The sequence below is a fragment of the Hyalella azteca genome, unplaced genomic scaffold (assembly GCF_000764305.2).
Source record: "Hyalella azteca isolate HAZT.00-mixed unplaced genomic scaffold, Hazt_2.0.2 contig7830, whole genome shotgun sequence".
NCBI classification, from domain to species: domain Eukaryota; kingdom Metazoa; phylum Arthropoda; class Malacostraca; order Amphipoda; family Hyalellidae; genus Hyalella; species Hyalella azteca.
The window spans coordinates 1-21,997 of NW_025937944.1; the positions used below are offsets into that span (position 1 = coordinate 1).

Here is a 21,997-nt window from a genome sequence, read left to right on the forward strand (position 1 = left end):
TAGCACAATTGTATAGCACAATTGTATAGCACAATTGTGCAAAAACTAGTCTAAAGATTTTATACACAAGAAGACAAAAGACTTGACGAAATACACTCCTGACACTCCTGACACCTGACACTCCTGACACACCTGACACTCCTGACACCTGACACTCCTGACACTCCTGACACTCCTGACACACCTGACACACCTGACACTCCTGACACACCTGACACTCCTGACACACCTGACACCTGACACTCCTGACACACCTGACACTCCTGACATCATGCAGTTTCTGAGGCCCTGAAATTGGTCGCTGAACTCTGAAGTTTCTCCGGACTCTGAAGTTGAAGGCCAAATTCAGGGCTAGCGGCGGCACACTGAGAAAAATAGTGCTGTGCGTCCCACTTTTTTATACGCGCATTTGTTTGTTTCTTTTCTATTTAAATGCTGTATAGTTTGTATATTTTTCATTTAAATGCTGTATAGTTTTGCATATTTTCTATTTAAATGCTGTATAGGTTGTATATTTTCCATTTAAATGCTGTATAGTTTGTATATTTTCCATTTAAATGCTGTATAGTTTGTATATTTTCCATTTAAATGCTGTATAGTTTGTATATTTTCCATTTAAATGCTGAATAGTTTGTGTATTTTCTATTTAAATGGGCATCACACTCGCCACATCTCCCTGACTCAGGCAGCACACAGTTCAGCTCACCTTCAGCATATGGCGCGTCGAAAAGTGTGTTACCATGTCCAACTTTGACGCTCATTTCAGGAACTCATTGAACAATATTTGAATTTTTGTACCGCCTATTCTGTAGGAAAATTTTCAAATTTTCATTTGATGATAGCTTATGGCCATAAAAATTTATTATTATTAATTTTAAATGAAAAAACCGACCTTAATAGTGATCACTTCAACGGGATCTTCTCCTAGATACCCATTTATCTCCTTTGTCACTCTAAATATCAAAAAAATATCACAACCAATGAATGTGGAAACTCTTTTTCATCAGATTTCATGCTAGAAACGCTCTTTACTTGTTTAAAAAGTAACAGAAAATCGCTATCAAAGAGATCAAGATAACACAAATCCTCCAGTTGCTGCGACAAAGTCGACTCGGTTGACGCTCTGCAGTAGCTGTCTACTTTCACGTCGGACCGTTTGGATTAGAAGTGACGCGACACTGCAGCGAGTTTAGAACACATCCTGACCTCTCGCTTTAAACAGTGTTACGCCGTTCCTTATAAAGCCTAACAATCGCCATGGCTGACGCCGCTGCTCCCGTTGCTTCTACTTCTGCACCTGTGAAGAAAGCCGCGAAGGCTAAGAAGCCTGACACCGAGTACACGTACACCGAGACGATCTTGCCTTCCATCGAAGTACCGAAGGTTCGCAAAGGATCTGGTATGGTAATCAAGAAGTACACCTTCACCACGACGACATACAAGTTCGACGAGAAGGCTGTCCGCTCGCACGGGCGTGTGGCGCTCAAGCGAGCAGTTGCACCGGGAACTAGTAAGCATGATTTCAAGAAGACTAGTGGTTCAGGCTCCTTCAAGCTCCCTGATAAAGCCGCCGGTCCTAAGAATGCTCCTGCTGTCAAGGAGCCTGACACCGAGTACACGTACACCGAGACGATCTCGACTTCCATCAAAGTACCGAAGGTTCGCAAAGGATCTGGTCTGGTAATCAAGAAGTTCACCGTCACCTTTAAAACATACAAGTTCGACGAGAAGGCTGTCCGCTCGCACGGGCGTGTGGCGCTCAAGCGAGCAGTTGCACCGGGAACTAGTAAGCATGATTTCAAGAAGACTAGTGGTTCAGGCTCCTTCATGCTCCCTGATAAAGCCGCCGGTCCTAAGAAGGCTCCTGCTGTCAAGGTCAAGACCCCCAAGAAGGCCAAGACCACCACCGAGAAGCCTGCTGTCAAGAAGAGCCCCAACAAGTCCGCGAAGAAAGCCGTCAAGTCTCCTGCCTCCAAGAAGCCCAAGGCGAAGAAACCTGTTGCCGAGAAGGTCACGCCTAAGAAGTAAATTTGTTGTTGTTGAAGATTAGGTTGAAAGGAATTCATTTGTAAATACTCATGATGAGGAGTGGAGTAAGTTTCATCGTAGTTTTATAGTTTCACCAAAGTTTATCTCGGTTTATAGCATTTTTTTCTTTAATGGAATCTATTTAGTGTATTCAGTGAAGCTGTAATGCCTGACTAAGTTCTACGGACATGTGCATTAGTGCTTGTACTATGTACCTGATTATTTTAGTAAAGATTTTGAAAATATTACTTGTGTTTTCCTCCTTGTTTGACGAGCTTCTTGAACAGAGCTTCTGAATCGATGTGAAATTAGTCTTATCTTAATAGTAAAACTAGTTGAAGAGCAAGTATTTTCATTGAAGCGTCGTAATTGTATTCTGCTCGGGCATAGAAATTCAAAACGTGAAGAAAGAATTTATGAGGACAATTTTGAGATTGATCTACTGATCGTGAAAAGCTAATAGATTAATATAGAAGCTTTGTATTTATTGAGAAGCGGAAGTTCTTTTAAACTAGTGTGACCTAGTGTCTGACAATCCAGCCCGCTTCTAGTTTCAATGAAAGGTCTATAGTCGAGTGAACTAAGGAGACGATTAGTTGTCAGAAGCAATTACTATTTGTGAAATAATAGACGCAGATTCACCATTGCATGTGTCGACTCGGTAGTCTCCGTAGGTAGTATGCCGAGCATCGCTGCCCTAGGAGGCCTTGTGGTTCCTTCCAATTTTTTTCCGTCACCTGTTTTGCGCGCTCGTCGTTTTTTGATGATGACTGATTTTCGTGAGCGACGAGCTTCCCTCAAAATTTGCTTTCTTTTCTGAAAAAAACTCAAGAAAATACTACAGACAGCCCACACGGATGATCCTATGGGGAGAACGCAAGTTTTTGAATGGATTTTCCGCTTCAAAAAATGAGAAATGTCAATTGATGATCAATCTTGTTAGTTCATCTACTTAACTGCATCTGCAGTTTCCTCTACACTCGTGAAGTTTAGCAAACGAGTTGCACAGCTAACATCGAGCGCGGGCATGACAACTCTACGATTGCGACCGACAGCATCGAAGTCTGGAACGACTGAAGTGAAGCGGAAACTTAGAACGAATTTTCATGATTAAATGATATTCTTCTCATTCAGAGCCCATTCTATATTGTAAACTTATAACAAACAAAGCAACAAAATTTCACGAACATGAGAAGGCATTATTGTGCGAATAAAAATTGAATGGGTGAATTTAAATTTTGGTCATGAATTTCTTTTGTCTCTGAAGTCAGGGGAAAAGTGTGGAATTTTATAAAATTTCATATTACTTTACCACTGTCACACGAACTATAGTTATTTTGTGCCATCACTTTTAACAATGGCAGAATTACATCTTGTCTTGGATTTGCCCTCACTCTTTAGTAAACTACTGAGGATGTTAGCAGTATTATTACCGGCCGGACAACCTACTTAGTTTGAGTTCGCTGAAGAATCCATCCAAGACAGTCTTGGTTCTGCAGCAATAGTTTTCGCTACGCGTAGGCGGCGTAGCTTCCCATTCTTTCTAATTCGCAACTTAAATATCAAGTTACTAAGATGGCGTCGAAGTAGTTTTTTTTAACATAATGAAATTTAATTGGTAAGCTCAACGTTGGAGATCGTCAAGTGTTAGAAGCAAGTACCCAGCTACTAATATTATCCATCGATATGACTAAATGATTCGCAACAGCTCATGTACGTCAACAATCTTCACTTTACTTCCACAGGAACTGATATACTAAAGAAATTTTTACGGAAATTCTATTATAATTATGTATATGTGTGCTCACCATCGCCATTCCAAAAAAAATTGAGAACCGATTTCTCTAGCGAATCTTTCTAAAACTTCATTAAGCCAGTTCTCTGCAGCGGACATCTTAACAAGAACAGCGAGAAGCATCTGTGTCCAAGTGAGTACCTACGTTCTGTATGCGCAGCTGTATTTTTGTTTGAATAATTTCGTGCTAAGCAATTTAAACAGATTATACAGATCGAGTACGAGAATAAAAAACTGATAAGTCGCTCCTGTCACTCGCCAGACGTGACAAGAGCGAAGGAGCAATAACAAGAAGATGTGACAGGAGTTTGAAGGGGCAATATAATACATATTCACGGCACTTTCTGTACACAAGTTTCGATACGAAGGTAATATAGCACGATTACTATTTGAACTGATTCTTTACATCGGTTATACAACATCGTGGCAACGGACAAGGTGACAAGGAACGGACGACCACCTAAAAAGCTGCTGCTTCAGCGGGGACTTACTATATAAAAAAGCAAGCGCAATGGAGAGAAATGAAATGCATTTTTAGATTTCAATGCTGTACCGCTGTTATAAAAAAAGGGGCCACCGAAGTTCAAGAGGGTAAACTTGACGGTTTAAGTTATATTTTTTTGATGATTTGCACCACATCTTCATCCTCCAGTACGTGATCTTTCCCCACCTTCTGGGGCTGATGCTTCACGGAGTAACCCCACACCAGAGCACTGTAATAAAATATATCATAAAGTTAACACTACTTTGTACCAATAACCCGCATCTTAATTAAGAATAATAAACTTTAGACAATATCACTCTCTTTATGGCTTAATTACAAGTTTGGATTCGCTTGTGATATCCTTTTTAGTGCATGTTTCATGTTCTGGAGTGCATTCTATTAGTGAGGGCATTTAGTGCATGACTAAATTGACCCACTATTTGAACTCCATGACCCACTATTTGAACTCCTTCATGACCCACTATAACCTCCTTGACCCACTATTTGACCTCCTCCATGACCCACTATTTGAACTCCTCCATGACCCACTATTTGACCTCCTCCATGACCCACTATTTGACCTCCTCCATGACCCACTATTTAACCTCCTCCATCATTCCATGACCCACTATTTGACCTCCTCCATGACCCACTATTTGAACTCCTCCATGACCCACTATTTGAACTCCTCCATGACCCACTATAACCTCCATGACCCACTATAACCTCCATGACCCACTATTTGAACTCCTTCATGACCCACTATTTGAACTCCTCCATGACCCACTATTTGACCTCCATGACCCGCTATTTGACCTCCTCCATGACCCACTATTTGAACTCCTCCATGACCCACTAGGGGGAAATGGGTGCAACTGCTAGATATGAATGCTATTACTCAACTTAAGGGGGGTATGTAGACCCTGTCTCTTATACACATCTAGATGTGTATAAGAGACAGGTGTCCAAGTCAGCCTCAGTGTCCACTTCCAGGTCAGCCTCAGTGTCCAGGTCAGCCTCAGTGTCCAAGTCAGCCTCAGTGTCCAGGTCTGCCTCAGTGTCCAGGTCAGCCTCAGTGGCCAGGTCAGCCTCAGTGCTGTCTCTTATACACATCTTGCCTCTGCCCCGCGTCCTGTGCTAGATATCAACACAATCGCGCGTTTGCCCCTCAGCTGCCGGTGTCCGTGCTTGTCTCTTATACACATCTAGATGTGTATAAGAGACAGATATTGAACCAAGACTTGAAAATCGGTATTACATAATCGCAAGCATTAATATTTACCATCAACATGATAATGGCAGGAAACTTAAAGAGATAAATTAATTTTAAACTATCATTTTATGTATTACTCACTTATGTTATTATCTTGATATTTTCATAATAAGCAATAAAATGTGATGAATCTTACCTCCATCTTTTTAACTGTAATCCTCTATTGATTCGGTATGCTGAAAGACACAGTCTTGGACTTTTCGTTTGCTTACAAGAGAATCGCATGTTGTCACAAGGGTTCTCACCAATGAACTAACAATGGAGTGCTGTAATAAACATGCTAGCCCTTTAACACAGGGCCATAGGAGGGAACACGGGAGGGTGAGCAGTGCAGCCTGTCTACCTCCATGCAAGGTGGGGTAGAGGATGTCTTCTCTCTACCCTCTATCCCCTTCCCCTCTTCCCCTCTATGGGGTAGACAAGGGTAGCCACTTCAAGCCAGAGATTTATGAGCGTACGACACTTTCAACGTGCTCAGCGCAAGCATCCAATGAAAATGTGAAAAGTCCTGTTTAGCAGTGATGAAAACATTTTTTGGTTGTGAATATTTACAAAATGGATGTTGATTCTGACATGTATTTAGTAACATCAGATAGAGAATAAATAGTACTACACGTTAAAGTCTCAAAAATTTCGATAAGACGCCGGTTTAATTAACATCAAGGTACAAAATTATCATCTATCATAACTGGTGTTATACAAAGCTTACATATTTTTTGTTCCTTTACACGGATTGTAAATAAATACCTAGATAAGTATGGAAAATTTCAGATCGTCATCTCATTTATGAGTGGAGTAAAGTTCACCCTAACTAGTGAAGAACTGCTTAGGAACCTGTCCGGGACCTCGCGGCTCTCAAGCACCACCTTAAAGGCAGAATTGGATGGAATAAATTTCAGTTTCATGGTCTTGGCACCATAATTGAGCTTAAAAATATGAAATTAAATAAAATATGCAAATAAAATTTACCAGTAATAGTAATATTATTAAGTTTTATTAATATTAATTCATAAATAATTATAATAAATATTAGTAAATATTGATATTAATAATAATATTAAATACTGATCATCATCATCATGTCATGTCTCGTCTCATGCCTCGTCTCATCTCGTCTTGTGACTCGTCTCATCTCGTCTCGTGCTTTGTCTCATCTCATCTCATGTCTCGTCTCGTGCCTCATCTCATGTCTCGTCTCGTGCCTCATCTCATGTCTCGTCTCGTGCCTCGTCTCATCTCGTCTCGTGCCTCGTCTCATCTCGTCTTGTGCCTCATCTCATCTCATCTTGTGCCTCGTCTCATCTTGTCTCGTGCCTCGTCGCATCTCGTCTCATCTCATCTCGTGTCTTGTCTCGTGGCCTCGTCTCATCTTGTCTCGTGCCTCGTCTCATCTCGTCTCGTTGTTGCGGATAAACAAGCATATTAAAACAGCGCCTTGGTTGAATATGATCACTGATTATTGAAATACAGAAAACAAGCACCAATATCAATATCTAATACTAGTCCGCAATACTGGAATTGAAGGTGATGGGTGCTAATAATGGGCACACACATGAATGAGTCGTCTACTAACACTATCTGACAATAATTAAATCGCTACAATCACATCACTTGTTGGTTGCACAACTGTTCAACTAAATCACTCGTGGTCCGAAAGTCTAAGCCCTATTGTACTTAAAAGCAGGGTTGGCGATTTTTTTGATTTTTTTAAAAAAATCAAAAAAATCAAAAATCAATGATTTTTTTGATTTTTTCATGATTTTTTTGATTTATTTGATTTTTTTGATTTTTTCACCTTTTTTTGTCTTTTTGAAGTGTTGTTTTTTATGTTTAAATTAGCCTACTGACAATAACAGTATGTGGATCATAATGGATGGCTAAAAAAGGCACTTATTGCCTTCAATAATGGCCAACAGGCCAAGGTTTTGTTTACCACTTAGGGATTTTTGGGTAAACAATTATTGATAAGTCTATTCATTTGCTTTGTAAAGTTTATATGGAGCAAGGTAATGGAGCTAAATATTGACCATTTAACTGGCTTCAATATACAAAAACACTTCAGGAATGCAGATCTCCTAAACATTGAAGAGTCACATAACAGAGAGGTAGCTGATAGCACAGTGCACAGCACTATCAATAGATCTATCATCTACTAGTTTTATGTCCTATAAATCTACCAGACTCTACCTTCTATACACACCGACTAGTAGTGACTGAGTGACTGACTGCACTGTTCCCATTTAATTCAGACCAATAAACCAATACTAAACATAAACTGGACGATAACCAAACAAACCTCATACGACATGAAACAAGACTTAAGTTATGAGAAAAGCTAACAGCCTAACACTGTTTGAGATAAACATGTGCACAATTCAAATATTTTATATCCATTCACTGCATTTAATTATTTTATATATAGTCTTGTAATTGTAATTCTTTTGTTTCTAGTTTTAATTAGAATAATCGTATTAGGGTGGAAAATCTTTCCAATTGCCTAAAAGGTCAATACAATCTCAACCTCTCTATATACAGGGTGGAGTAGAACCGATTGAGCAGTTTTGAGGTAAAATAAAAGAGTAATGGAGGGACATAAAGAAGAAAGTTTATGTTCCTAGAGGTTAGCATAACATACCATTTAGAATACTTATGTTTTGAAAACAATATCTGGAAGATGGGGGCTGTTAGCTGCAACACACTTTTGGAGTTGTTCTCAGAGGAGGGAGTAACCATGACAGTGAATTCCAATTGCTATGCTGCAATGTTGCAAAATTTCTTGCAGCCCATGATGGAAAACATTGTTGAAAATGAAGCATTGAGAGACGTGGTTCCAGCAGGATGGGGCTACAGCTCACACAGCTTGAATGTCACTCAATGTTTTGAAACGCATGTTTCCTGTAGGTCTGGTGTCTCTAAGGGGTGATTTACAGTGGCTTGCGAGGTCACCTGATTTGAGCATTTGCGATTTCTTTCTTTGGGGACATCTAAAAAAAAGGGTGTTCAAAAGTCGCCCTCACACCCTACCACAGCTAAGGGAACGGATCATTGTAGCAGAGGTTATGGCCATACCTCGCCATATGTGTGAACGTGCTGTAGGAAACTTCCGAGAACGACTCCAACAGTGTGATGCAGCTAACAAACCCCATCTTCCTGATATTTTTTTTTCAAAACATAAGTATTTTGAATGGTATGTTATGCTAATCATGATTAAAATAAACTTTCTTCTTTATGTACCTCCATTACTCTTTTATTTTGCCTCAAAACTGTTCAATCATTTCTGCCGCACCCTGTGTAAGCTATATCTAACACATTTAAATTGTATATTTTAATCAATATATAACAAATAGTCAAATAGCTTTAAAGACTACTTATAGCCTTATAAGAATTAGCTAAGCTGCTAGCTACGTACAATGCATTGCACACTTGATGCCTCTGTACCAAAAACATTCCATTTATTGGAACCTAATACACACTAAAGGCAACAAGTTTATATACCAATTTGTCATTCATAGTACATTTATACTAAACCATGAATAACAATACCTCAATATAAATTAAAGACTGCCACTCAATATTTTTAAATATATGAAACAATCAAAAAAATCAAATAAATCAAAAAAATCAAAAAAATCATGATTTTTTTATAAAAAAATCATGTGATTTAATCACATGATTTAATCATTTTGATTTAATCATTGCCAACCCTGCTTAAAAGAGTCGACATCAGAGCATATATCCCGAGTAACTCGCAAATATTGGTTTAAAACCAGTATATCCACATGAAATCATGAAATAGTTAAAGACTTGTTCATGAACAAGACTAATATGCAGGACTCATTTAGTTAAGTAATGATAACAAAGCCCAGGTTGACATTTAAACAATGAGCTTCAGCAAGGTGATCTTCAAGGAGCTGCAGTTTGGAAGATGAGAAGACTCAGGACAGCAAGGTCAGGACTGGGCAGGTCTGGGTTCCAGGTCTTCTCAACAGCGTGCCAGCTGGGTCCCACACCGACTGCTCCTACCAAGTTAACAAAATAACGGGACTAGAGCCTATGGTCTTTAAGGGCAGTTAAAGGGGATGTGTACCTCAAATCAGGAGTATTTTGGTTAGGATTAAAACAAGCAATAACGCATAAATCAGCAACAACACAGGACAAATGTCCAAGCGACATGGCAAGACAAGAAAAGCAAGTACAGTATGGCAAGGCAAGCACAGTATGGCAAGGCAAGTACAGTATGGCAAGGCAAACACTTGATATGAGATCTAATAGCTGTAATGATTCAAATTCAATGTAACAGCAATCAAGAAAGGGAATAAAGCAATTCAAAACAGGAACAAGGTGACATTAAACAGGTAACAAAGTAATAAGCAAGTTTCATTGCAGTAAATCAAGTGCATGAGATTGAAAAGGAAAGGTATATTATTATTCTTGAGTTGATCAAGTCTTAGTGACTCACCCTTAGGGAGCAGCTACGTTGCTCAGCAAGCAGGAATGGGTCGACACTGACTTCCAGGGTTAAATGAGCTTCAGGCAATGGGTGCGGGTGAGGCAAGCAATTAGGTGCAGACAAGGATCACTAAGCGTGATAAGTGGTGTGCTTATTAAACTTAATCAAGACTCTTAATGGTGCATGCTACACTTCAAACATGATAAGTCAGAAGCACTTGAACTTCTCAGACATTGCATAAAGTTGCATGCTCTAACTAGTGAATTATTGATGGAGAACAACAACACCTGAAACAAATACAAGGGAAGGAAACAGTCATTAATAATAAGTCACAAAAGCCCTAAATTAAATGGAAAGAGCAAACCATATTAGGAAGCATAACCTAAAGTAAGCAATACACCAAAGTGCCAGGAATGAAAAGCAAGAACCTAATAATCTAAGATTAAGCAAGAGGAGCAATCTGCTCCTCTTCATCGTGCCTTGTCTCATCTCGTCTTGTGCCTCGTGCCTTGTCTCATCTCGTCCTGTGTCTCGTGTCGTGTCTTGTCTCGTGCCTCGTGTTGTGTCTCGTCTCGTGCCTCGTGTCGTGTCTCGTCTCATGTCTCGTCTTGTGTCTTGTCTTGTCTCATCTTGTGTCTCATTTCATCTTGTGTCTCATTGCATGTCTTGTCTCATCTCGTTTCTCATCTCCTCGTCTCATGTCCAATCTCACATCTCGTCTCATGCTTGTCTCCTCATCTCATGCCTTGTCTCATGTCTCGTCTCATGTCTTGTCTCGCACCTCATCTCACATCTCGTCCCATGCCTTGTATCATGTCCAATCTCGTATGTCTCGTCTCGTGTCTCATCTCCTCGTCCCATGTCTTGTCTTGCGTCTCATCTCACATCTCGTCTCATGTCTCGTCTCGTATATTGTCTCATGCCTCGTCTCATGTACCCTCTCATCAGTCTCATGTCTTGTCTCATCTCATGTCTCTGTCTCGGCAGTAGTTCAGGACCAGCGTACCTCACTGGCTCATGACTGAACTGAACATAAACAGCGCGACAGGACATGGTAGAAAAACTGTCCGAATGGCTGCAAATCTCTGAAATTTCGAGAGCATGCTCTAAAAACTATAATCTTGATTTCAAATTATCTTTCAATAATTTCAAAATACGATATCCATGTTTATTTCCCGCCCAAATGTTACCTCTTGCACATCCCAGCTAAGCAGGTACTTGATAGACATTTCTCGAAAAAAAAAGATGTCGTCATAGTTCAAGTTTTTTTAGTTCATTTCCAAACAAAAGTCAATCAAATTAAGCTAACATTTTGGCGGGACTTTCAAAATTAGATACTTTATGCGCGCCAATGCGGAAAGTGGCTGTCCGCCATTTTGCCAGCATTGTATACGTTCAAGGGTACTTTGTGCACATACCTAACTGAGGTAAGATAATTTGGTCGAAAACTCTCACTCAGCCCGGCAGCCCGCCCGGGGTGGAACTGGAATACTCTGAATGAATGTCAATGTGGAATCTGAATGTCAATTGAATGAGACGTACCATATATTCAAGATCAAACTAGCCCAGTACCGTGATCATTTCCAAAATATTAGCAAAATATAACGTGAAATTTAATTACATACCTACCTATATGCAGAATTGCAGATCAACTAGGTATTATGATTTATCATGAGTTATGACTAGCCTCACTAGGTAGGCTATATCAAGTATGTGATGTCACTGATGTGCACATGTTCATATATTAGCCTACTGGGGTCTGGGTTATTAACCCCTCCAATTAAGTAAATAAATATTTTATTTATTTATTACCGTAAAATGGGGTAACTTAGACCATTTTTTATAAATGATGCCATTTTTTTACTAGCTAAATTAAACTTGAATTGAAACATGCAAAATACAGGTCTATACTCTAGCTTCATTCACCATAAATTGCTGGATCCTGCCTCTTATAGTCTTAATGTAATTTCAAAAAAAGTGATGGTCTTTGTTACCCCAGCTCTTGGGGTAACTTAGACCGGGTGGTAAAATCAATTCTATTTTTTGGTAAAATAACTCCAAATAACTCCAGGTTTTGGTGCATTGAAGTAGAACTCTTCTAGTTACATATGCAAATGACAAACTTGAGGAAAGTGTCATAGTTTGCAAATGGAGGGCACCACCCCATAATGAGGGAAATGTGACTACCTAATGGCAGCCCTGATGGGGTAATATTGACTGGCTTAGAAATTAAGTTAAAATTACCATATATAAGACTCTGTAACCTATTAGATATGCAAACTTTTCAAATCTTTCTATTGTGTTATGTAGCCTCAGTATTAGGCCTTTAATGCCCATTGACAAAATTTTTCTATGTCAAATAGTTTTTGAGTTGTGGGGGTTTTTGTTAAAAAAACAAAAAGTGGTCTAAGTTACCCCGCCGGTCTAAGTTACCCCATTTTACGGTATATTTTTCTAGGTACATTATTTATTTAGTTGCTTGAGTTGGTAGCTTTGTACTATAAACGTATAAAGCAAAAGCTACTTAAGTAGCTTTTGCTCACAGCTTTGAGAAATTTTGCCATGCCTCTTTTAATAGGCCTAGAAGTGATATAGATGTATTGAATATGATTTTTATTGCCACTAATTTGACATGAGACATCAATGTTCAGATCTTGCGATGGAGATATGCAGCTGCACTGGCATCGGTTCTTCTTGTCCAAGCTGTTCTACCTTCTTTCGCATGTGGCATTTTCAAGACTTTTTTTGTGCTACAGGTTTGTTCAAAATCTAATCTTAAAAATCTAGTAATACTAATCTGAACAATTTTACTCAAATTCAGTCCCATCTTGCATATTTTTCTGGTAATTATTGGTGAAATTGCTCGTTTCACTTTCACAGATGACTTTCAAGAATTTTGTGTTGAATGTTGAAGCAGGTGTATTGATAGGCCTACTGCTTGTCCAAACTAGAAACATTGTTAAAATTCAATTGTAGACAACTAACAAGACAGAAATGCCCATTCTCCAGCCAATATGGAATATTAGGCAGAATTTTCTTAAAATTGCAGGTAAAAATATTTTTCAGTGGATTTTCATAAATTGCCTGTAAAAAATAGGCTATAATTCATATTTACTGAAGAAATTATGAATGACCATAGAATGGGCTAGTGTTGAAAACATCTACCTTTTGTGCTGCAACTTGAGGTTTTTGCCATTCAAGATTCCTGCTGAAAAAAATTACCTTCTATCTAAATAATAATCTAATTGTAAACTAAAGTACACAATCTGACTGCAAGATTACAATTTACAAATGTATAAAAACATCACTTTTAAGTTGCAAAAGTTCATTCAGAAATGGGAAAATTCAAATCTAGCAAAGGAGTAAAACTGGCCAGAATTATGGGGTTTTTGTCAGACTAACCTGCGGCTTTTGTCCAATTTCCTGTTTCATCCATTTCTATTGCCCTTGCTTAACCTTTCTTGTTCAGGATAGAAAATGGCACAATTTTCCAGTAGTTTTTTTTTAAATAAAATATATAAACCACAATATTATTTATTTTATCTGTAATACTGAGAAAGTTTTGTCAGTACAGAAGATGGGCTGCTGGTATGAAGAATAGTCACTTTCAGACCAATCTGGATTGCTGGAAAGAATTTAAATAAAATACTTAAAAAAAAACTTTTAAAAAACCACGTTTTTCTTGTGGACTAACCTAACCTAACCTTACCTTAGTAACTTGGCTTAGATCTTAAGACTAATCAAGTTGCCTGGTTCACATATTAAATCTTGAGTATATGAAATTATATTCCTAGAAGGCCATTTGTTGTGGCAGCTTCATCTAAAATTTTTGTGAGAAAACATTAAATTTTGGGTTGAATATTTGGAAGTAACTGTTTGTAGGATGCTAAGGAAAATAGTCAAATTTGCTTCTTGCACTGTATAAAGAGTATAGAGTATATATCCTTATATTTTACATTTAAATTTATATGTAAATATTTACATATATTATATATACATTTTACAAAAATGTATTTTACAATACATTTTTTTTTTCTCTGTCCAATGGTGTATGAGAGGTTTTAAATGTTGCTAATATTATTAATGACTTGACAGATCTGGCATCCAGTAACTGTGGTGCAGGAACTCTGGCAGAGCTCTTGGATATCTGGACTGTTCTTGCCCACCCTCTGTTACCTCGTCCTTGTCAGGGTTCATGTGCACAACTACTCAGGTAGGTATATTATATAGTACTATATTTTTTGTTAAAGACCAGAGAATTAGTTTTATTTATTAGCTTCTTGTTAAAAAAAAACTAACAAGAAGCTAATAAATAAAACTAATTCTCTGGTCTTTAACAAAACTTGCTTAAGAGAAGAAATTCTGCCAGCCTACACTAATATATACTTTATATATATGGTAGTATATAACTGAGGTTTAAATATTATTGCCTATATTCTTTCTGTGTACAGTCAATCTACTCTTGTTACTATTGAATAATAGAACAGACTGTTTAGTCTGGAAAACATTTATTTATAGAATGGAAGACTACACATTTTTTTACGAAATTGTATGTAATCAAGTCTAATTATTAGTTGAATAATATTTTCCTCATTTTACTAAATGCTTAAGATTTAGATATGTATGTATATTTATATGGGTGGTTAATGATCAAAGAATTCATTGATTTAAATTGTCAGGGTTGAACAATATTCTCCAGATGATGTTGGTTGATCAAAATGCAGGTTCAAGGAAGTGCATTTAATTTATCAACAATGTTTCTAATGTAACAACATTAACATTAATTTTCAAGTTTTCAGAATCATTGGACTCCAGTTTTCAGTCACATATGAACTAGGTACCCAATTTGCTGAACCTTAAGACTGTTTCGGAATTATTTTCACGGTTCCAAATTTGTGTTGTGTCATATTTATGTGTCTCATGTGCGTATTTTAGCCAAAATTTCAGTATTCAATGCTAGCTATAACTTGAGAATTATTGTTGTCACATTTCAAACTTTGTTAATAAATTAAATATACTTCCTTGAAGCTGCATTTTGAACAACCAATGTCATCTGGAGAATATTGTTCAACCCTGAAAACTTAAATCAATGAATTCACTGGTCATTAATCACTTCTGTTTCAACAAGCCTATTCTGCTATCTTATACAAATGTATATATATGACTTTTCTTGAATTATTAATGTCCTCAATTCTGTTATTTATAATTTACTTTTAGGTGCAAGGCATCTTAAGAAGTTTAATGTTGCCACACAGCAGTTATGATAAAACTCCATTCAGGAAATGAACAACTGGCAAAAAGTTTCCTATAAGTTTTGATTGTTTTGTTGAAAAACCGCAAAGTATCTTTTTCATACATGACATGAAATACAATAAAGGATTATGATAGGTACGGTATGTCTCATTCTGAAAATACAGAAAACTAATTCATGATTGTTTATATAGTTGTGGAGGACCATAGCACCAAAGTATGGCACGTGTGCCACAAGGCGCTCAGACTGAAGTCGCTGTGTGTCACTGCCGTGCTGGTGTCCTGCATCAGCTACCTCACGCATCACTATGCTGCTGCTGCTCATCCTCTCTTCGCTTCTCTTGTACTCCCATGCTCTAGGTAATAAATATACCTACCTATATACAAACAATTGTTCAAACTAAAAATATTGTTCGATATATCAAAAAACTAATAAAAAAATTGCGAATTGAACAAATTATCTGGTCTTCAATGAAACCTTCTTGAAAGAAGAAATTCTGCCAACCTATAGGTACTAATCTACCTATATACCTACATATGCAAATAGGTAGTGACCAGAGAATTCGTTGCCATCTAGAACTAATATATACATATATGTATATCTTGTTTATATTTTGTCAATCATTGCTCCTTAAAGCATTTTAGTTTCTATTTTTTCTTGTTAGTCTGAGGCGTGTATGGTTCATGTAGGTATTTAGTACAACAAAGCAAGATTTAAAATTCATCTGTAACTACTGAGAGGCTGATTGTTAAGCACAAGGGGAATTTGTGCATATTTTGCAGTAAATAATGTCCATAACAACGATCTATATGAACATGAAAAGTTATTCTTGTGCAGTTCTGGAAGCTCTGCCATGTGCATGAATTCGCGCGCCCTGCTCGCATGGTGTCTGGGCGTCGTCTGCGGGCTGCACTACGCGTTTGTTTACATTCTCGGTGGCGGCAACCTCGTCACCATGGCAACCATCCCCGCCCCCAAGAAGCAGAGGCTGCGAGCTCAGTTGGCGCCCAGCGCTCGTGGGAGGAGGATGCACGCTGCGTTCTGGGAGATGGCGAGAATGAACCTCACCTCGCAGGCATTGGCATCAGAGGTGTCATGTCCCTAGTTATCTGCTATGCTTTTATTGGTGAGAAGATCAAATTAATCATATGTTTAGCATCGTTTAAGTTTTAGTAAGTTAATTCGTTTGGAAAATAGTTATTTTCATATTTCCCTATTGAACTGTTCTTGAGGTCTAATATTTTCGTCTGAAATGACATTGTTTTCATTTTGCTCTAGACTCTACGTTTCTTCTCCCTATATTAGCACTCTGGCCCCATTTTGATCAATATTTCAAGTAAAATTACACTTCTTTATTTAATATTCATTGCATTTTTGTTGCAGGAGGGTTGCTTTAGTCTTGGGTTGGCAGCATCTTGGGGATGAACTCCAGTTCTGAGCTCCCTCTTGCTGATGCCTTCACCTCCAACTTCAATTCAACGGACGATATTCCTGCTCTCAAAGGATGTCAGTAAAACAGTACTATTAAGATGTTTAAGATAAATATAACCTTAACCTCACAAACATCATTAAGATGTTTGTGAGGTTTTGCATCCATTGCCTGATTAAATCAAACAATTGTGTCAACCGCTACAATAACTTCATTTATGAACTTAACGACTTCTATTAGTTGAAAATTACTGTCCTTGCGTTATTCAGTGATTTACTTCAGTAAGCCGACCAGCAAAAAGCTGCATTTTAATGATTCAATGCCACCATCGGCCAGATCGTTAATGATAATTTGTCAGTCTATTCAATCAAACTTCCTATCATTATTATGTTGGCTTCCTAGTTTCCAAGGTCATTGAGTTGAAAAAATTAGGATGTTTGTTTTGTTAGCTTAAGGCTCTTTTTTAATGCAAGTTTGGTTGAAGATAAGCGGGTACGTATATAAATGTACCTATTGTTAATAAAACCTAATCTCTGCTTCTCATCATAACTTGCATTAAATTGCGACGTATAGGTAAATATCATCATCCTTATATTGATAACCAAATACAGCATAATTAACATGGACAACTCTGGGGAGTGGAGATGTTGATTCCATTTGTGTTTGTGTCAGCCGCGACATGAGGACAAAATAATAACAAAGATAATAGTATTGATGTTAATAATTAATATTCGTGTCAGCCACAACGTGGTTGTAATAGGTAGTAATAATAAAAATAATAGTATGGATAAGATTAAGAATGAAAATAAATGTTTTTGTTTGCCGTGACTTACAGAAGAAATAAGAGCGAAGATAACAGTATTGAAAATAATAAGTAAATAAGTATTGTCTCAGCCGTTACTTATGTAAGAAATGATAACGAAGATAATAGTATTGATAATAATGAAAATAAATGTTTGTCAGCCGTGACTTATGTAAGCAATAATAACGAAGATAATAGTATTGATAGTAAATAATAGTATTGATAATAATAAGTAACTAAGTATTGTTGCGTGAGCAGGGACGTGGGGCAGCAGCGTGCTGGCGTGTCAGCGGGTGCACGTGCTGGCAGACCCCGCGCTGCTGGCGGTGCTGATGCTGACTATGGTCGTGCTGACACTCATGCTGCAGCTCTTCCATGACCTCTTCTGCATCTACGTCANATGTAAGAAATAATAGCGAAGATAATAGTATTGATAATAATAAGTAAATAAGTATTGTCTCAGCCGTGACTTATGTAAGAAATAATAGCGAAGATAAGGGTATTGATAATAATAAGTAACTAAGTATTGTTGCGTGAGCAGGGACGTGGGGCAGCAGCGTGCTGGCGTGTCAGCGCGTGCAGGTGCTGGCTGACCCTGTGCTGCTGGCGGTGCTCATGCTGACTATGGTCGTGCTGACACTCATGCTGCAGCTCTTCCATGACCTCTTCTGCCTCTACGTCATGCAGGTCATTATCACCATCATTACCATCATTATATATACAGCACATGACCTCTTCTCTCTCTACGTCATGCAGGTCATTATCACCATCATTATTCATGCAGAGTAATTTATTCACCAAATGAATTTATGTAGGAAATAGACCCATCGCTGACCTTGTGTATATATACCTAAGAAAATGTGTTTAAATTACACGGTAATGATTCATTTAATAATTATATTGATAGGTAATTAATTTAATATTCATGTTTTGGTGTTTATATGATAAGATATATAAAATAAAGTTGATTTATGTTGAGTAACTGATATCCAAATAGTACGTATGTTTGGCGATGATGTGTATAAGTGCACATAAGATAAGATAACATGACAAGATAACCACGAATTTAATTTGATAATCGCGAAATCAATATAATAACCGTGAATTTAATTCAATAACCACAAAATGAATTCAATATCTGTGAAATTAATTCAGTAACAGCAAAATTAATTTAATAAAAATTATATTAGAGTTGCTAAAGTAAAATAATAACCTTTAAATTAATTCAGTAACAGCAAAGGGGTGTTGGGCATCTCCCCTTGCGGCTTGACCCCACATTGCCCCCCGCCCCCTGGTGGATCCTTTGCCGCTCCAGGGGCCAACAGCTGCCGGCCCCGGGCGAGTCCCCCTTGCGCCACAGGAGGCGAACCACCGAGCAAGGCACCTTCATTATCATCATCATTATCACCATCATTATCACCATCATTATCACCATCATTATCACCATCATTATCATCATCATTATCACCATCATCACCATCATTATATATACACCTCATGACCTCTTCTGCCTCTACGTTATGCAGGTCATTATTCATGCAGAGTAATTTATTCATGCAGAGTAATTTATTCATGCAGAGTAATTTATTCATGCAGAGTAATTTATTCATGCAGAGTAATTTATTCACCAAATGAATTTATGTTGGAAATAGACCCATCTCTTACCTCGTGTATATATACCTATGAAAATGTGTTTAAATTACACGGTAATGATTTATATATTAATTATATTGATAGCTAATTATTGTAATATTCATGTTTTGGTGTTTATATGATAAGATATATAAGATAAAGTTGATTTATGTTGAGTAATTGATATACAAATAGTAGGTATGTATAGGTATAGTAAACCTTTTGGCGATGATGTGTATAAATACCATATAAGATAAGATAACATGACAAGATAACCACGAATTTAATTTGTTAATCGCGAAATCAATATAATAACCGTGAATTTAATTCAATAACCACAAAATTAATTCAATATCTGTGAAATTCAATAACAAGAAAATTAATTTAATAAACATTAAATTAAAGTCACTAAAGTAATTTAATAACTGCAAAATTAATTCAATAACAAGAAAATTAATTTAATAAACATTAAATTAAAGTCACTAATGTAATTTAATAAATGCAAAATAAATAAGCGTGAATTGATTCATAAAATAAATGTGCAGGCAGTGACTCTGCCGGTGACGTCATCAGGAGCCTGGGCCTGGCCCTGCAGTCCAGCAGTCCAGTCCTGCGTCTGCTGGGCGCCCCGGCGCTCGCTGTGCTGGGTTGTGCTGGGGGCCCCGCTGGCAGGGCTGCCAGGTGTCCAGTCTTTGCCATCAGCTCGCCTGGTAAATGTCTTTGTCTTCAGGTAGGAATAGCATTGGCGGTGGTAAATGTATCAGGGAAACGAAGGGTTGTATTAACGATAACTTACGCTGTTGGGCCTTCAGGTAAGAATAGCATTTGGAGCGTTTGATGTATCGGAAAATAAAATGTTAAGACTTGGTCAGCTGACGGTAACTTACGTTGTCAGGCCTGTAGGTAGGAATAGCATTGGCGGTGGTTGATGTATGAAGAAAAGAAAATCCCCCCTTCCTTCTGACCTTAATATACAATAATTAGCCTCAAGGTACAAATGGCATTAATAACTAAACATAACCAACTACATACAAATCTATCGAAAAAATAATTTATTTATGAAATGTGAACAAAACAGAATAATGTTATATATTCCTTTGCAGGCGGACATCCTCGCAACTGGCAATCGATTTTGTCCCCTTCGCTAGCGATGATCAGAAGCTTTACTGCCGAACTCGTACAAAATAATTGCCCTGAGGATATGGCAACACTCGGGGCGTCTGGCAACAATGAGGGGCCTGGTAATCCCCCCGGCAACTCTGTGGGTTGACTATTGAACCACCATGCGGCATTGACCATTATAGTCGATCAGCATTGAACAGATTAGTCCCATGATCCGCAACGTTATCGTTGTTATTATCCTGACTGCCTTAGAAAAATTCAGTGTTCCCTGCTCCTGAGCTTGTTCATTGCGGGCGAGGTGCCTGGAGGAGGCCTAAAGACAGCAATTGTGCACCTGCCACGTCGGTTCTAAATATTAATAACAGAAAGTTTACTAGCTCGCCAGATAAATATCTATTTCGTGCCCAGTTTGGTTCTAACAGATCGTCTCTCATTCGTTCTCGATCTGGCTACTAAATTTCTTTTAAGAAATCTGTAGATAAAGTGTTTGTTGGACGAACCTACCAGACATGTTACTTAGCGGCCTACTATATAATGAATTCAGTGTAGAACTTTAAGTGGGTGTTAGACTTAAGCCTGGCCACTTGTTCGAGTTCTTAATTAGGCCTACTAACTCGGTAATTCATGTAGTAATGAATAATTCATAATTACGGGTGGTAATTAGATACTCGAGCGAGTTAATTATGGAGCAAATCTTCACCCACTCCACTGCACAGGTGCGCGAGTGCACAGGCTGCTGAAGAAAGTCCTCTCATTTCTCGTACAGTAAAATGAAAGTGTAGTTCGCGGGACTTCTTCCGTCCTTTCAACGTAGCCACGGCGTTGGCTCCTCTACGTAACCACGGCGACCGTTTACGACCTTTTAATAAGTATTGAACTAATGTTGATAGACTACTTAAATGCCATTATTTGTCAGTATACACTGCAATGTTGAAACGTATCCTCGCCTGTTTAATTATCGAAACTTCTTAAGCTAATATAATGATAGAATCTCCAGCTCTTCTTTATATGCGAATTTTCTTTATATTCATGTTCGTATAAAATTCCATGCAATTGAATGCGTTTCGGCGTCACTTGCTGTGATGTGAACGTATTTCACACGCACACACTGTGCTCTATTATTAATATTCCTGCAATTGAGTTACTGAATTCAAATTTCATGAGAAAAATGTTAACGTTCTCACGCGCAACTTGCAGATGAAGCGGCAAATTCCTGTCCTACGTATAAATGTTATTATATTATATATTATATTATATAAAATGTTATTATATATATATAGCGCACCATCCCTGCAGGTGTTCTGCAGTGGTGGAATTTACACCGAATCTTGAATTTTTCGTTTCTTCCGCTTGTAATGTTAAACAGTTCAACATGTAGGTATGAACGTAGTCTATGTGTGCTATCCCCTCTACTGAAAATAGATATCCGGAAAAAAAGGCTGTGCGATCTTATCAGGGTGTATAATCCTAAGCGTACCCTGAGAATGAATATTCAAATACTGAATAGTTCAGAAAGTAAAATGCATTCTCTCGACACAGACCACAGCTGTTCACACTGGCTAGTGGTGTCTCTAGAGGCCTCAACTCGTGTGAACAGCTCGACAATCTCGGGACTGTAATTTTTTAAAGAATTATATAATAGTCTTAACGAACGCAATATGTATAGAATTATATAATAGTCGTAACGCAGTATTTAATCATGATGATCGTTTTCCAAAATGCGGCGTTTCG

At 37.9% G+C, this 21,997-nt stretch overlaps 2 protein-coding genes across 3 annotated transcripts; both read left to right on the forward strand.

Moving 5' to 3' along the window:
- The first annotated feature begins 837 nt into the window (after window positions 1-837).
- LOC108674618 (histone H1, gonadal-like) lies at window positions 838-2,276 on the forward strand. The gene has a single exon (XM_018162581.2). It carries the CDS (start codon window positions 1,258-1,260, stop codon window positions 2,026-2,028), a length of 771 nt encoding a protein of 256 aa, XP_018018070.1. The 5' UTR covers window positions 838-1,257; the 3' UTR covers window positions 2,029-2,276.
- Window positions 2,277-3,501: 1,225 nt separating this feature from the next.
- LOC108674619 lies at window positions 3,502-20,446 on the forward strand. Of its 2 annotated transcripts, XM_047881397.1 has the most exons (9): window positions 3,502-3,956; window positions 12,682-12,786; window positions 14,126-14,243; window positions 15,475-15,640; window positions 16,119-16,407; window positions 16,665-16,787; window positions 18,054-18,199; window positions 19,690-19,854; window positions 20,248-20,446. In XM_047881397.1, exons 6-9 carry the CDS (start codon window positions 16,703-16,705, stop codon window positions 20,290-20,292), a joined length of 441 nt encoding a protein of 146 aa, XP_047737353.1. In that variant the 5' UTR covers window positions 3,502-3,956; window positions 12,682-12,786; window positions 14,126-14,243; window positions 15,475-15,640; window positions 16,119-16,407; window positions 16,665-16,702; the 3' UTR covers window positions 20,293-20,446. The 2 variants fall into 2 exon arrangements, with proteins under 2 accessions (XP_047737353.1, XP_047737354.1); XM_047881398.1 differs by lacking the exons at window positions 3,502-3,956; window positions 12,682-12,786; window positions 14,126-14,243; window positions 15,475-15,640 and having other exon boundaries at window positions 16,325-16,371.
- Window positions 20,447-21,997: the final 1,551 nt, after the last annotated feature.

Excerpts from the sequence above, each read along its gene's own strand:
- LOC108674618 (XM_018162581.2), top strand. The coding sequence starts at position 1,258 with ATGGCTGACGCCGCTGCTCCCGTTGCTTCTACTTCTGCACCTGTGAAG.
- LOC108674619 (XM_047881397.1), top strand. The coding sequence starts at position 16,703 with ATGAACTCCAGTTCTGAGCTCCCTCTTGCTGATGCCTTCACCTCCAAC. Across the intron at positions 16,788-18,053 it reads TATTCCTGCTCTCAAAGGAT|GGACGTGGGGCAGCAGCGTG; the intron begins GTCAGTAAAACA and ends TTGCGTGAGCAG. Across the intron at positions 18,200-19,689 it reads TCTGCCTCTACGTCATGCAG|GCAGTGACTCTGCCGGTGAC; the intron begins GTCATTATCACC and ends ATAAATGTGCAG.